Here is a 16,045-nt window from a genome sequence, read left to right as displayed (position 1 = left end):
GTAGGCCTAAAGCAAAGATCGCAAAGATCAGAGCAAAGAACGAAGCAAAGAGAACGCTATGCTCCGCTCTAGAATCTTTGGTACTGTACATAGTTCTTTGGTTCTGTATCTTTGGTTTCCATGGGAATGGAAAAAACACTAACAGCCATTCTTCTCTTTTCAACAACATTGCCACATCTTCTTGTGACCTTCACTCTGTTGCAGAGTTGGTATGGATGGAATTTCGCTATAATTATTTTATAGTAGAACTAGCCAAATAGTGGTAGGCCAGCCTGTAGGGGAAACAAGGCCGACGCACTGCCACACTGACTAGAACTAGCTTTAGTTCTCAGAGACTGATTTTCAGCCTTCTGTAAGTTAGCAATAAAGCTAGCTGCTAGCAGCCTATCATAACACACTTTAGAACATTCTAAAACAAAGATGTTTCGTCAAAATAACATTTGCTAAATACAAGAATACAATCATGTTTATTGGTCACATGCATATGATTACTAAAGTAAAGAATGCAGTGAAATTGATTAAATGAACCTTAGTTTTCAGTAGCAGCTAGCTGTATGGTGTAGCAGCAGCACTATAGATTTGAACAAAGTCTGTTTTGGTTCTTAATTAACGGGAACACACTGCTACCTGGCTACCTAAGATCCACATCATAGCCTAGAATGGATGTTTCAGTTGGACGTTGTATGTTTCTGACAACTTCAAACACTGCTTTAAAAGGACTGATGTGGCACAGAGCCTAAGTGGGCTTCTATGGTAAAGCTCATCCAGTATGGCAGGAAAAGTATCGTCGCCGGCGGCTAACCAGCCAAATCAGACAGAGCCCATCCGAAAGGCTAGCCGTCATGGTAAAGAAGCCCACCAGAAGACTTTTTTTTTTTTTTTTTTTTTTTTTAATATATACTGTATATAGATATATACCTTTTTTTTTTTTTTACATTTCTGAATGCAGCCGTATGTTCATGATTCTGTTATATTGCATAGCCTCAACAATTTCACACCAACCCAGTTTATCTCCTTTCAGGTGACGACAGGGCCAGTTTAAGCCTCCCTGAGCGGCTGATGGTTGCTATCTCTATGCTTTTTGCCTTGTGTACTTTGCCTTTAACTCTTCTTACATGCATGAAGGTACGGTATGTTACATTATGACTAAATACATAATGACTTCTAGAATAAAAACAATACTACAAGTAGATCAAGGAATGCTAAAAGAGCATAGTCCACTCACTTAATATTCAGTGTATCCACATGGATTTAATGTAATTGGATCATCTTGCTGCTCACATTCCAAAATAAAGTGGACTCCACGCCGAAGTAAGCTCAATATCACAGTATAAGCCTTTAGATTAGAGCAGTCTGGTGTTTTGAATAGGCTACACCATAGATAATGCCAATCTTTTGGTCGTTTAACCACCTGAAGTTGATCCAAGAATCAGAAGCTATCTGAAATGTCAGAACCCCAGCCATGAGTTGGCTATAGGCCTTCCTCCAGACAACCACCAACATGCTGTAATTTTAATTACAAAAAAAGTAGTATGTTATATGCTAAAGATTTTCCTGTTTATTTATTTTATAGGTAGTCGCAGAGTATGAACGAGCGGTCATCTTCCGATTTGGTCGAATTGTACACACAAAACCAAAAGGACCAGGTAGAGATCTCGTTCCAAATTGTAGGCCACAATGTTCACTAGTTCAGTCTGAACATTATCTAGAAGTGAAAAATAATCATATCTACTTTTGTGTCTTTTAGGTATTTTCATCGCCTGGCCTCTCATAGATAGATTTATACGTGTGGACTTGAGAACAGTGTCCTTTGACATCCCACCCCAAGAGGTAAGTCTGATCATGGAGTAGGCCTACTATCTAAACATCAGTACTGGTGCAGAGTAAAAGAAATGGTGTAGTTTCAGGCTAAAAATATCAAAACACTGTTCTTTTTCAATTGTGGACTTCCTAGATCCTGACGAAAGACTCAGTTACTGTGTCTGTGGATGGAGTAGTTTACTACCGTGTGATCTGCCCCATCTCTTCTGTGGCCAACGTTGAGAATGCACAAGGAGCAACTCAACTGTTGGCACAGACCACTCTGAGGAACGTATTGGGCACCAAGAACCTTTCACAGCTTCTTTCAGACAGAGCATGCATCTCACAAAGCATGCAGGTAGGGAGGGTGCTTCCACATAAAAATCCTGTCTGCTGTATGTACTGTATGCGTAACAGTATGTGTAACTTGTATGGCCATTTTTAGTACCCATACCATACAGCAAAGTTGTTTAACTGTAAACTTCAGTGACGTGATCAGCCTCATACTTTTTAGCACTTGAGTGCCATTTGAGAAAAAAACTTTAAACTTGAGTGGCGATTTCCTTTCGACTATTTACTATTAAAAACTCACCACTGACACCTGACTGACAGGATACTCTTGATGAAGCCACTGATGTATGGGGCATCAAGGTGGAGCGTGTGGAGATCAAGGACGTGAAGCTTCCCCACCAGTTGCAGAGAGCTATGGCTGCTGAGGCAGAGGCTACACGGGACGCCAGAGCTAAGGTGAGAACCCTTTCAGAGAGCGAGTATCAGTCTCTAGAACAGACCCAGATCTGATACACACACACACACACACGCCAGAGCTACGGTGAGAACCCTTTCAGAGAGCGAGTATCAGTCTCTAGAACAGACCCAGATCTGACACACACACACGCCAGAGCTACGGTGAGAAGCCAGACCTGACAGCAGTAGACGAATTTATCTAGCTCAGATCCACCCTAGAATCAGCATGTCTTATGTGCTGGTTGAAAGGATGGCCAACTTTTGAATGAAATCATACTGCTCTTGGAAGCTTTCTAGCGGAATACTCCAAGCCATATCAATGATGACCAGGATCCGTTTCTGAGCAAACACCTGCCTCTGAATGCCCTGTAATCCTGGTGCCTTTGTATGAGCAGGTGATTGCTGCTGAGGGAGAGATGAATGCCTCTCGGGCGTTAAAGGAGGCATCTCTGGTCATCGCCGAGTCTCCCTCCGCTCTGCAGCTGCGCTACCTGCAGACCCTCACCACCATCGCAGCCGAGAGGAACTCCACCATCATCTTTCCCCTGCCCATTGACATGATGCAGCAGTTCGTCCGCAAGAATTGATGGGATGAAGACGCAGAAATAAACCGCTGAAATGCATGCTTCTTGTTCATTACATTTTAATACGCAAACACAAAGTGCAACATGGACAGACAATGGGGCCCTTAATCATTTCATCACAATGGCCAATATGTCACCCTCTAAGCTAGTGTTGGTTCAAATCAGAATATGTTTTAAAACAGCTTTTAAATTCAAATACAGCATTAAATAGACATGCGTTTCATTTGAACGTAATGCTGAATCAAGGCTGACATAAAAATTTAATACAGTCTGTACATTAAAAACAACAACAACAGCAACAGTAAACAACAGCAAATGAATAGTGTAACAATAAATGACACAATCAGCTTTGCTTTTTCTTAATATACAGCAACTCAGTTATGTTTGTTAAGGTGGAACAGACATTCAGAAGTTGATTACATAGTTGTATCCATGGGACACGAAAGCTATCAGTGCAGTTTCAGTACCTGATCAGGAGTATTCAAACACATGTAGGGTTCCTCACTGACAAACTGAGTTAGGGCTTGCATTCTCTTTAGTCCTCCTTAAGCTCCTCTCCATTTCCCCATGAGCAATAACTGTCAGCAAAAGATGGCTGTGGTTGACCCGATACACACTGTTACACATGGGTCAGTTCAATTTTACTCATTCGCAATCCCAGTTTCACCAGTTTTTAGAAAATTATTCTTTTTCACTGTTTGCATTGTAGGCTTCACACCTTGACCTGTAAAATAAATTTGATTTCTCAGATTGTGAGATTGAATGTAGCTGTAAACCATTTCAAGTAGTATGAAATAAAAAGCAAGATAAATAAATAAATATTTAACATGGGATGACTTCAGTCTACTGAAGCTGGCTCTAATTTTTCCATAACCCTTTCTTCCACCTCTTTCTAAACCTGAGTTTGTCTCTAACAGAGACAGAAAGTCAGTGATATTGGGCCCATACACAGCCATACTGTGTCAGTGGACTTTATGAGAGAGTTCAGTGCTTTACACTCATTTAGGTATAGGTAGGTACAGTATAGGCTTCCCTCAGAGTGCAAAACCCTGTCCACTGGGAGCCTGATGTATGTTTGTGTGCGTATTTCGTATCATTATCAATGACTTGCTCACGTGTACGCAAGCAGGAGGCAGACCTGAAATGAGAATCCTTTGATTCTCCCACGACCAGCCCAAAGAGCAATAGTCTCCTATCAAACCAGTCTCAAGAGGAGTGAGTGATCAGCACCATCTAACATCCTATCTCATCAGCACTCTATCCCAGTCTCTATCTAAACAGTGGAAATGCATATTAGCAGCACAGCCTGTAGTGTAGACTGTAGCCTTGCCTCCACCCAAACCTAAGGATGGAAAAATTTGCAAAAAGAAAGCTTCTGATGTTTCCAAAAATTAAAACTGAAATGATAAGTACACTTGGACAGAATGTTATTTCATCAAATTCAAAATCTTACATTATAACATTTTCATAAATTAAACATTCATGAAGAAATATTTTTTAGTTTTTTTTTCTTGTTGCGCAGCAGTCGAAATCACTTGTCTAAAACGTTTTAGATGTCCACATAAATACTGATATTTGGAAACTGTAACAATTGAGTGAATACAAACAAGTACAAAGCCACCCTGAACCCCTTATGTAGGACCAACAACTGCACATACGCATGAGACATGGTTTGGAGAAACTCGCAATGGCTTTGAGGTTACAGACACAGTACAGCAATGTTCTAGAATGAATTCTCATTCTCTGTTCCACAAAATGGTGCTTTGAACTTGGAGGTAAACAGATCCTAAAACCGGCATGACCGGGGATATGGGACCTGAATGCTTTTTCTACAGCCCATTCGACCACACCATGTGCCGTCTGAAAATGTGGTCATCCAGCCGTGTCCTTGAAGCCAAAAGCTGTCCGTTACAACTGGAAGACTTTACAGTGCATGCTGTCCATTGCAATAAAAGGTAGTTTCCAGAGTCACAATTCTTGGTAATAAAGTTGTAATAGGGAAACAGGGTTCTGACCGATGCGTTGCACAACAGGAAGTGAGTGAGTTCTGTAAACCCTTGTGGCCCACCAGGGTAAAAAGCATGAGTATTCTTCCTGCTGTTCTGGTTGCGAAGCAAAATGAGGGAAAATGATTCTGCACAAGGCTGATGGTGATGGGTCCCTGTGAAAGCACAGTATGACTCTGAGGACACTTACAGGCATACACAGACTTAGAGGAAACAGACTGCCTTCGGATATCAAGATGGATGAACCGTCACTATTCAGTGCACAGTCTGAGTGTTTACATGACATTCTGTTATACACTGTTCCTGAAGCATTCACTTTATGGGGGATTGCGTTCGACAGAGATATGCAAAATGTAAACATACCCTTAAGCACTGCAACCGAGAACATACAAATCTGACATTGATGAAATACCAGTCTGCTTGTCGTTCGCAAGAGGTCACAAACACTGGTCTACTTTGATATCACTACTGCATTTTCCTGCATCACAGGCCTTTTTAAATAAGGTGTTGAGTTGCACTGATGTATAGTTCTGTCAATTACAATTTCTGTGCATACCACTCTGCTTGGTCTGGTATAACTATTGCTGGTGAGCGGTTTGCCTGTGGGGAAGGCGAATGGCAGAAGGCGCTTTATGAAAAAGGAAAGAAAAATGCTTCCATTTCTCGTGTGTTTACATCCATAAACCTGAGGCCACAACACAAAGCTGGCGGTTCTGCTCGAAAGCACTAAATGCAGATTTGGGGACAGGCACGATGATGCTTGAACCGAGTTTACCAGAACTGCTAAGGGACTGCTGAAAACCGACCCAAAGCGAGTGTGACCAAAGACCTTTTTACACACCTCACACCTCATATAGGGAAAGGAAAAGAGAGACACGATCAGGGCTCTGACCCTCCAAACTACTCACATGATAAGAAATAATGACAAACAAAATAACACTGGACAACAGGCTAGATAACAGGGCAATTCTTCATCAGGACAGAGATAGTCCTACTGATTTATGAGAGTAGCCAAATATGCACAGAGAGGGCCTTGTGTTTGGGCATAATTTTCCTCTCCTCCAGTACAGTATATTTGAGAGAGTCTAGGCCAGATTGCTCCAAGTGTGAATCTGTGCAATACTGTAGATGGATAAAAAAGATAGAATGACAAAGAAAGAATAGTATATATATATATAGAGAGAGAGATAGAGCTTGAGTTGTTCAATGTCAGTCCGGAAATTTATCTGGAAAAAATGTTGTGTTGAAAACAGAGAGGAGAAAATGAGAGGAAAGGAAGGGATGGGGACGAGTCCCTCCATCCAAAGGAGATGGACAGACGGAGCAAGAGCGAGGAACAGAGGGGCCAAGGAGGTATCCATTGTGTGTGTGTGTGTGTGTGTGTGTGTGTGGGAGGGGGGCTGGATTGGTTCATCTGGGGAAGTTCTGGACGTGAGAGGGCGAGGTGGCCCCGGAGGCGGCGCGGTGGATGGGGGAGCCCGAGGGGGACATGCGCGGGCTCAGCTCGCCCGTCTGCAGCCGCCACAGCAGCTCCTCGTTGTTGCGGCTCAAGCGCTTCTTCTCGTTGCTCTCCTTCTCCACGTACTCCTGCAGGTTGGCGTTCTCCTCTGACAATTGCCTGGAGGGAGCAGATTAAAAAAAAAAAAAAAACAACGCTTGGTCAGGCACTTCAGATGACTTAACAGTGGCCTAATGACAGCGCTAACACAGTCCAAATTAAGTTCCAGGAGGAAGGATTACATTTGGTCTCTAGATTCCATCATCTGGATTAAGTGGGATGGAACAGGATCGACATTATCTTCAAACAGTTAGGCTATTTAAGTGTTAACAGCAATGAAAGGTCTTTCTGTATTGTTGTGTGTAACAGGTTCTATTTGGTCTATAATATTATTACCAGGAAGTACTATAAGGACACTGGTTTGGACTCCCTACCTCATTAATGGCAGTGTACAGTATAGCTTTTGAATTCAAATGCCAAATGCCCCACTCTAGTAGACTGTTGCTGAGTGGAACATTTTAATTCCCACACTACATACCTTATGTCTGTACAAATGATTGTAAATTGCCTTCTGTTCTGATTTCTTTTTACTTTCTTAAAAGAGTACATGACATTTGCATATTGACCATACACCAGTACATTTAAGGATGACCTTTCAAATAGGGGAGGCTGTGAGGAAGAGCTGTTAGAAAACAGCATTGCCTTCGCGTTTTCGTGTTATGTCTTGACTCCTCTGAGAACATTACCGATAAGCGGAGCTGGGCGATGTTTTGTACCTGGACGTGGCGATGTTGGTCTCGATCCTGGCCCTCAGGTCCTCGTTCTGTTGCTGCAGCACCTGCACACGCTCCTCCAGAACCACGTTCTTTTGAGCCTGCTCAAAAAAACAAGGGCACACAGAGTGCAACATTAAATTCCTCATACCACATACCCAAAATGGCACCCTGTATTCTGTTATTTAAGCTACGTTTCCACCGAGCAGTACGGTACAGTTCGGTTCAGTTCGGTCCGCAATTATTTATGTTTCCATTGAGAGAAGTTCTAAAGCGTACCTAAATAAGCATACCGAACCGTACTGTTTTAGGAGACCCTTCTGTTGGGGTACCAGTTTGTGGTACGGTATAGAGACACGCCCATTGCTGTTCGATGATTGGGTGAGATCTGTGATCACCGTGCGCGTGTGATAACGTCTACAAGTAAACTTAGTTTAGCAAGGTGACAGGGTGATTAAAGACATACTGTTTAGGGCCACTCATTCATCATGTATTGAATCCACTATAGTAGGGTGTCTTCATGATGTCCTAGAGGCCTTAAACTAAGGGGAATCATTGACCAATGATCTATAAATAGTCAGTACAAAAGTAGATCCCATGAGAGTATACGGTATACATACCTGTAAGATTTGTAAAAATTCAGGCATCTGAATAGACACCCCCTATTATCTGTATGGAACGCCACATTGGGGTGTGTACCTCTGTACTTCAGAGTAACGGTCAGACCTACCTCGGTCAGTTAGCACCAATAAAGGTGACATATTTAAAAATGACCTGCTGCGACCTTATATTTATCAGTCTGCGAACAGGACAATACCCGCAATACATAGGCTACTGTTTATGAGCTCACTTTCAGATTCAATTCAGAAAATCTTGGCAAAGTGTCTGTCTGTCTACATTTAAAGGGTACCATTTTCTCCAGTTCTAAGATCTTCAGCTCCTGTTCATGGATCTGCTGATTCTTCATTTCCAGAACTTCCTTCAGACTCTTCAGATCCTCCTCAATGTGTCGGTATGGTGCCAAAGCATCCTATGGAATATCAGAGATTAGGGGAAAGCATTATGTTCACTTCCGAGGATCCTTTCTAGAAGCAACCATGAAGTGTAAACCTTGACCATTACTCCACTTCTCCCTTCAAACATATAGACACATGTATGGGTCCTACTTCCCGGGCTGATGTTAATCCTTCCAATCACATGTGGACTTTTGATCTGCTATTCTGCTTCATGAAAGTGTGGGCCTAAATTGTGGGCCTACTGTCTGTCACATGCTTGTCACGTATCCAAAGGAGAAGCTAACTAGGGGTAGGAAATGTAATCAAATGTATACATTGTCATGTCTTGATTGACTCACTCTAATGGTCTCACTACAAAAATGGCCTCAGTCTTATGAAAAACTCACAATGTGATCAATGTACAATGTACCCAATCACAAACTGGGTAGTCTATTTAAGGGAAGTTGGCACAATGTCCATTAAAGTAGTTGTTAACCTGCACTACGGCCTATTAGCGGAGTCAAATTTGTTATTATATTTTTACACTGTATATTCATAATAGCACGCAGAGCTTCACGATTTTCTTCGACCACTTCCAGTTCCCTCATTGATCCTGAAAAGTAGGTTTACAGTACACACACACACACACACACACACACACACACACACACACACTTCAGTTCAGTAAAGAGAATCAGAACACATTACCACTATCTGCTCATCTGTACTCCTCCTCAGTGCCTCCTCGAAGCGCTTGGCTCGGTCCCTCAGGCTGCGGTTTTGAAACGTGAGCGTGTCCACCTGATCCTGCCAAACACAGCACAGTTCACAAAGCCACATGAACACCACGTGTTGCACACAGTACATCTAGGTTTCAGCAACTCAAACACTTAGGACAAAATATAATCTTTTACTTGCTTTACCCAGTGCAAAGAGACGTGCACACACACACACACAGACAGAGAGAGAGAGAGAGAGAGAGAGAGAGAGAGAGAGAGAGAGAGAGGATGAAAAGGGGTCAGCACTGAATCCAGATCAAACTGCAATTACTGCGTGCACAGTGTCTTTATAACACTGAAAAATGGTTGGACTCATTACCTTTATGTTAGTGGGTCAATGTAATGATTACTTGAATGTGAAATGCTCTCCAGTCTCAACGCAGTAGAAATAGTAACTCAGGGTTGAAATACGTGTTTCCACCTGAGCAGTTACATAGACTGGGTAAACCCAGCCAGATCTGCCGGCAATTTGATTTCGCCCCGACACCTCAGGCTGGATACCCACACTCCACATTTTTCTATCCTGCTTCCATTACAAAAATTGGGGGACCAATCCCAAACTGGCTTATCCACCTGGTGCACTTGGATTGTTGGTCTGATTGGTTGAATGACTATCAAAATGCATACAGAGTCATTTGAACTATCTATACCCGTTGATCACGCCTCTTGGGACACAGAAAATACAGAGCAGACTCCCCAGGCTAATGTTCAGTCATAAAAGATAGAGCTTGGTCTGGTGATAGTGTTAGATAAAACTGATGTGATCGTATCCACTGTGCAATACAGTATATTACTACCTAAGAATGTTTGGCTAAATGGCCATACCAAATTAAAAATGTCCAATATAGGTGACATTCATCTATATTGGACATTTTTATATATATATAAAAAACACTGAAAAAAGAGGATAGAGAATTGAATTTCTTGAATTTCCCCTTGGGGATCAATAAAGTATCTATCTATCTATCTATCTATCTATCTATCTATCTAGAGGACAGAGCAAGTAGATAGGAGCCCAGTTACTGTAGACACAGTCAACAGTATGTGTTAATGAACTACGCAACAACTGTAGATGGTCCCACATGGTTTAGTTACTCATTTTTATCCTGGATGAATAATCTTTGCTATATTAAGTCCAAAGGATGCCTCATGCAAACCACTCTGCTCTCTTGAACTGCCCAGGACAGAGGTCTGCTCCGCAGAGTCAGCTGGCACCCGCTTCGCAGCCGAGTCGGAGAGGGTCGCAGGGGCTTTTTACGTCACCAGAAGGAAAGATGAAGTTTGAGAACTTGCTGGTGGAACTGGGGGGGTTTGGGCGACACCAGGCGATGGTCATCCTCTTGCTGGTCATTCCTCGCTTGACCCTTCCCTTTCACTTCCTGCTTAACAACTTCATAGCTGCGGTGCCATCCCACCATTGTGACATCAGCGCTCTGGAAGCGAAAGGAGGCCTGGAGAATCTGACCCGAGAGCAGAGGCTGACCGTGAGCATTCCACTACAGGAGGATGGAGAGCTGTCCTCTTGTCAAATCTTCTCCGAACCACAGTTCCACCTCTTGAGTGACTCCTCCAATGCAAGCCACCTCCCTACAGTTCCATGTCGGAGTGGCTGGGTGTTCGACAACAGTTCCTTCATCAGCACACTGGCCACTGAGTGGGACCTGGTTTGTGACCAGAGGGGAATGACCAAAGTGACCGCGACCATTTTCTTCATTGGGGTGATGGTAGGTGCCGCCATATTTGGCACCCTGAGCGACAGGTACGGCCGCAAACGCATGCTGCTGTTCTCCTACCTGTTGTCCATCACCTTTGCAGTGGCCAGTGCCTTCTCTGTCAACTTTGCCATGTTTGCCGCCATGCGGTTCTTAACGGGCATGGCCATCACAGGCATCAGCATCATTTCCATTGTGCTGTGTGTGGAGTGGATAGACATTGACCACCGCACCCTGGTGGGGGTGTTGATCAGTCTGGACTGGTCTACAGGGACCGTGCTGCTCCCGGGGATCGCCTACCTGGTCAGCGACTGGAGGTACCTAACGATTGCGGTCACCTCGCCTCTTGCACTGGCCACGCTCACCTGGTGGTGGCTGCCGGAGTCGGCCCGATGGCTGATCGCCAACGGACGGCTGGACGAGGCTCACTACTACCTGACCAGGTGTGCCCGAGCCAACGGCAGAGAGCAGGTCATGACGGACATCAAGCCACAGGTGCTCTCCACGGTCATCGTGTCGGCGGACAGGGGCACTCGGAAGTACAGCTACCTGGATTTGGTGCGGACGCCCAAGCTGAGGAGGATGGCGATGCTCACAGGCTCCACCTGGTACGGAGTGGCCTTCACCTACTACGGGATCAGCCTCAACATCACAGGCTTCGGCCTGGACGTCTACGCGACCCAGCTCATCTACGGTGCCATTGAGCTGCCGGCGAAAATCGGCATCTACTTCAGCCTGAACAAAATCGGCCGTCGGTACAGCCAGGTGGGAACCCTGCTGGCCACGGGGGCCTGCCTGGCGATCAACCTCTTCGTCCCGTTCCGCCAGAGACTGTTGCGGACGATGGTAGCCGTTCTGGGGAAGGGCTTGGCCGAGGCGTCGTTCACCTGCGTCTTCCTCTACACCACGGAGCTCTACCCGACGGTGGTCCGGCAGAACGGCCTGGGCTACAACTCGTTCGTGGCCCGCGTCGGCGTGTCCTTGGCCCCGCTGGTCAGCCTCCTGGAGGGGGTGTGGGGGCCGCTGCCCAACGCGCTCTTCTGCGCCGTGGCGTTGGCCGCAGGCCTCCTGGCCCTGCTGCTCCCCGAGACGCGCAACGTGCGACTGCCCGAGACCATCGAGGACGTGGAGCAGACCTCCGAGCCTTGGAGGCACTCTGAGAGTGTCCCCATAAACTGACATAGGCAATGTCCTTATCACCATATTCAAAATGGCTGCAGCCAGGAAATGGGGGACGTCTCCCCTCCCATCCCATCCCCTGATATCTGCAGATTCCCCATCCCATCCAACCACCTCCCAAAACCAATAAAACTTTAATGCCAAACCTATTGCATCTGCTATTCATATGTGTGAGAGCAAATCTGATAGTGAAACAGTAGGAACAGAGTGATGACTGTTTTCTCCCCCACTGTCCCATCACTCTCCTTTTACAGCAGTCACACTGTCCTTTCACTATGACATGGGAGTCCTCTGTAAAACACTTTAGCAGCCATTTTCCCTTGTAAACATTGTTTTTGACTGTCATTCATGTGAAGAAAATGTTGAGAGACAACAACTACAGTTGACACCAGTGACAGTAAGGGCTAGCAAACTAAAATAGGGAAGGTTTGTGTGAATGGAATGGATCTGTTCTATGCTACTATGTGAGGCTATACTATACTGTATGTCATGCAAGAAATTCAAAAGGGCATCGTAACAGTAAATTATGCATTTCTGTGCAACTCTGAATGATTGGAAAGTACACACTCATACACTAGGATAGTAAATACCCCCTCCCAGGTTTAATGTCCTGCCAATGCCTCATACCACAGTACCTCAGTTCCATAATATTAACCTTTCAAGCAGCTGATGAGTTTGTATGCTTGTTCTGACCCTACACAGAGGTGAACCTAAAAATTGTGACCAAGGACCTAGACTAACATGCAGTATGTTAGTACAGGGCAATGAAAGGGGGAGTTATATGAGAATATAACAAAAGATATGTGAATATGACAAAAGGGACAAAATGAGCCATTTTTTTAAGGTGTATGACAATACCTTTTGAAAATAAATCCATAACTCACCAGGCTCGGAGCCAGAGAGCAACGAGTGGGGGGGCTATGAGCATCGACGGGGGGGGGGCACCTGTCGGGGGGAGGGGGCAAAATACTGCAAAATATCTACTACAGAGCACTCTGTTTGGGGGGGCACAGAGACCTGTTTGGGGGGGCCTGGACCCCTATGGCCCCCCCCTGGCGCCGAGCCTGTAACTCACTACAGTAATTTCCCGCAAATAAGCTGCATTGTGTATAAGCCGCAGGACAGTGCTTTATGCGAGTTAAAAGAAACAAAACCATATTGATACCAAGCATCACAGGATTTGAGTTCTCTAACTCGGAATTTAAGATACTAGTGCAGTGCCTGTACAAACAATGTTTTCCAAGAAACTTGTTGCCAAAGACGTTGATGCAGTAGGCTATCATGTTAGATTGTGATGATGTAGAATCAAGCCCGTGCAGTTAGTAGAGCTTTTTACTGTCTTTGCAAAGTAAAAAAAAGCTAAGGGAAAGGCGTTTGAGTTGCAGCTAATGGCAATATTAGACACATTACTGTACATAGCCTACCCGTGCGTTTTCGCTGTTGATGGGAAATTATCTTTTACTGCCTATGGAAATTATAGCCTAAAGCCAAAGTCTTTTTAAAGCAAGTCACGTCACTCGGCAGCCATATTGGCCATGGGGTCGGGCAGCGAGTTTGACCGCAACAAGACCAGGCCCTATCTAAATGAATGGGGAGAGAGCTGGAAGTCCATGTTCAGAGGTGTAAGGGACATAAAAATCACATGTTTGAAATCACGATGAAAATCAGACTAAAATCGCTGAAAAGGTTTGGTGGTTTTGTATCAAATTAACGCTTTAAAAGCCTTTTTCTTACTGGTAATCTTGGACTGCGCATGTGTGACCGCCAAGGATCGGCAAAATGATTGGAGCAACGGCACTGGAAGAGACGGGACATGTGCAAACAGGTGTAAACACCCTCCATCTTTGCGTTATGAAGTTACCCCATGCATTTCAATGGGCGATTTTTCCAGTGCAGTGTCTCCTCATATATAAGTGTCTCTGCTAAAGCTAACCGTGGCCTAAAAGCTGACCATGGCAATGCCAGTGCTATGAACTCGGAAGTGATGATTGAATGAATGTTATAGCCGATGTCCAGATAGAGTTAAGAACGGCTGTTTTAAATGCAAATTTGAACAGAATGCTTACCGACGTGTGTGTCGGCATTGCAAGATCAGCAACCTGATCAGACAACAGAACCGCTAGGCAACCGCGGTTGTTGATGAGTAGCCCATGCAACGTTGACTTTAACAGCCTGCTTACCCACATGGGTGCATGTGTGTCGGACTCAGCATGTTTATCCAACATTAACAATCTTGAAACGGTCCGTTGTTTACGTGAGACATTGTAATTTCCATGAATGGCAACACATGAGTTTGTCAGCGAAATGTGCTTTTTTGTTTCTATGCTGAAGTGAGTGAAAAGGGGCGCGGCTAAATTGCGGAGAGCGGTAGAATTGTGGGATTGCGGTAGAGTTGTATTTTGCTTAATTTAACGAAATATATTTTTGTTGTCCAAAAACGACCAAACTTTGCACTGCACTCCCGCATGTCATTAGCAAGATGTGTGTCAAATTTTAGGTCAGTCGGATGAGTGGTTCGATAGTTATGCGTGCCACACACAGACAGAGTGACACACAGACAGACGTTCCTTGCGTTAATAGATAGATGTACACAGTCTTGTACCTTTGATGGAAAGTAAACAGATTTTTGTTTCAGCCCCCTCCCATTGAGAACAACGGAGTCTGTTTGTCCATTTCTTTTAGGTCTATGGCAGAACTGAATGCAGAGTTTGACTGCAGGTGTCTTCATCCCGCGAGTTTTAAGTGACGTGACATGGTCGCATTTTTGTGACATGATCACAACATTTCTTCAAGTCGAACAACACGTCTAACCAGCATGCTGAGCATATGACACAAATTACGTTTCTGTTTGCAATCGGCTGCATCCCACTGCAGTCGACTTGACAAGTCGAGTGAGCCTAATGTAAACAAAGTAGCATAGTTGGCTAGCTTATCTACTACTGGTTGGACTGTTCAGTTTCCCCACGTGTGTTTAAGCGTCAAGGTAGGCTAATACTTTTTCTCCTTGGGACAGGCCCCTTTGAGTGTAGAGTTGGAAAACATTGAGATGATCAGTCAACTTGAATGCAAGAGTTTCAATCAAATTTGTGCAGTATGCTATGATGGGGGTCATCCCTATGTTCCCCAGGTCCTATGTTCCCCGGTTTTCGTCAAAAGGGTCCTATGTTCCCCGGTATGTATTGCGACTGGGGGAAATAGGACCCTTTTTGGGAAAAGTGGGGAACATAGGACCCTTTTTAAAATGTACCAAAAAAGGGTTCTATGTTCCCCGGTCCCATACAAAGTGGGGAACATAGGACCCGGGGAACATAGGTACGCTCCCCTATGATGCTAACAGAATTTAATTATAATTTAGCTAGTCGTCTTATATGTGTCATTGCTTTCACGAATGTGAATGTGCATGTCGAGCGCACACGAGAGAGGGAGAGGGAGAGAGAGCGGGCCAAGGAGAGGGGGTTACTTCTATACAGTTTGGTAAAGTTGCACGCATAGTCTACAATTAAAACTTGTGAAGGAAACGTATGCTTTCATCCGAGCAGCGTCAGGTGCACCAGTGCGACCTAGAATTGTTTTGCCCTGGACCGGCAACGTTAGCAAATGCTTTAACATATTGCTGGTATTACTACCCTTACACGATAACAATACTACACTGGTTGCAGACGGCAGAATTTTCATCACGTTTAGTGAAATGGAGCCAGGCTTTGGATCTCTTCCTCCTCTCCATGATGGTGGCTGCTTCGTGGTTGACTTGTAGTTAGAGTCGTCACAGAGGGCGTGACGTAAATGTACCGCAACACAAAATTTCAGGAAAAACGGAAAATGTCCGACGTCATGCAGGCTGAGGGAATCGTTATGGGAATCGATAACAAAAAAGACGTACAATGTCGATGGAATTGACAAGTTAAAACCGGTTCCAAGATGGAACCGGTTTTCGATGCCCAACCCTAATTCCTGCCAATGATAATTCCAGGT

General features: G+C 44.5%; 3 protein-coding genes across 3 annotated transcripts in view; 2 read left to right on the top strand and 1 right to left on the bottom strand.

The window, feature by feature from the left end:
- The first annotated feature begins 121 nt into the window (after nt 1-121).
- LOC134100035 (stomatin-like) lies at nt 122-3,169 on the top strand. The gene is made up of 8 exons (XM_062553083.1): nt 122-209; nt 718-845; nt 1,022-1,125; nt 1,574-1,646; nt 1,748-1,830; nt 1,955-2,158; nt 2,413-2,547; nt 2,943-3,169. The coding sequence occupies exons 2-8, from the start codon at nt 770-772 to the stop codon at nt 3,132-3,134; spliced, it is 867 nt and encodes a 288-aa protein (XP_062409067.1). The 5' UTR covers nt 122-209; nt 718-769; the 3' UTR covers nt 3,135-3,169.
- Nucleotides 3,170-6,385: 3,216 nt separating this feature from the next.
- mtus2b (microtubule associated tumor suppressor candidate 2b) overlaps nt 6,386-16,045 on the bottom strand; it is a 59,466-nt gene continuing 49,806 nt past the window's right edge. The window contains exons 12-15 of the mRNA XM_062551946.1: nt 9,112-9,210; nt 8,319-8,438; nt 7,412-7,509; nt 6,386-6,755 (exon numbers count right to left, since the gene is read on the bottom strand). Coding sequence (XP_062407930.1) covers nt 6,548-6,755; nt 7,412-7,509; nt 8,319-8,438; nt 9,112-9,210 — 525 coding nt within the window. The 3' untranslated portion in view covers nt 6,386-6,547. The remainder of the gene's footprint in view (nt 6,756-7,411; nt 7,510-8,318; nt 8,439-9,111; nt 9,211-16,045) is intronic.
- LOC134099818 (solute carrier family 22 member 7-like) lies at nt 10,366-12,209 on the top strand. Its single transcript, XM_062552837.1, has one exon. The coding sequence runs from the start codon at nt 10,457-10,459 to the stop codon at nt 12,071-12,073; it is 1,617 nt and encodes a 538-aa protein (XP_062408821.1). The 5' UTR covers nt 10,366-10,456; the 3' UTR covers nt 12,074-12,209.

Source organism: Sardina pilchardus, chromosome 13 (genome assembly GCF_963854185.1).
Source record: "Sardina pilchardus chromosome 13, fSarPil1.1, whole genome shotgun sequence".
Classification (NCBI taxonomy): Eukaryota; Metazoa; Chordata; class Actinopteri; order Clupeiformes; family Clupeidae; genus Sardina; species Sardina pilchardus.
Note: the sequence above shows the minus strand (reverse complement) of the source record. Positions and strands in the feature narration are given on the sequence as shown.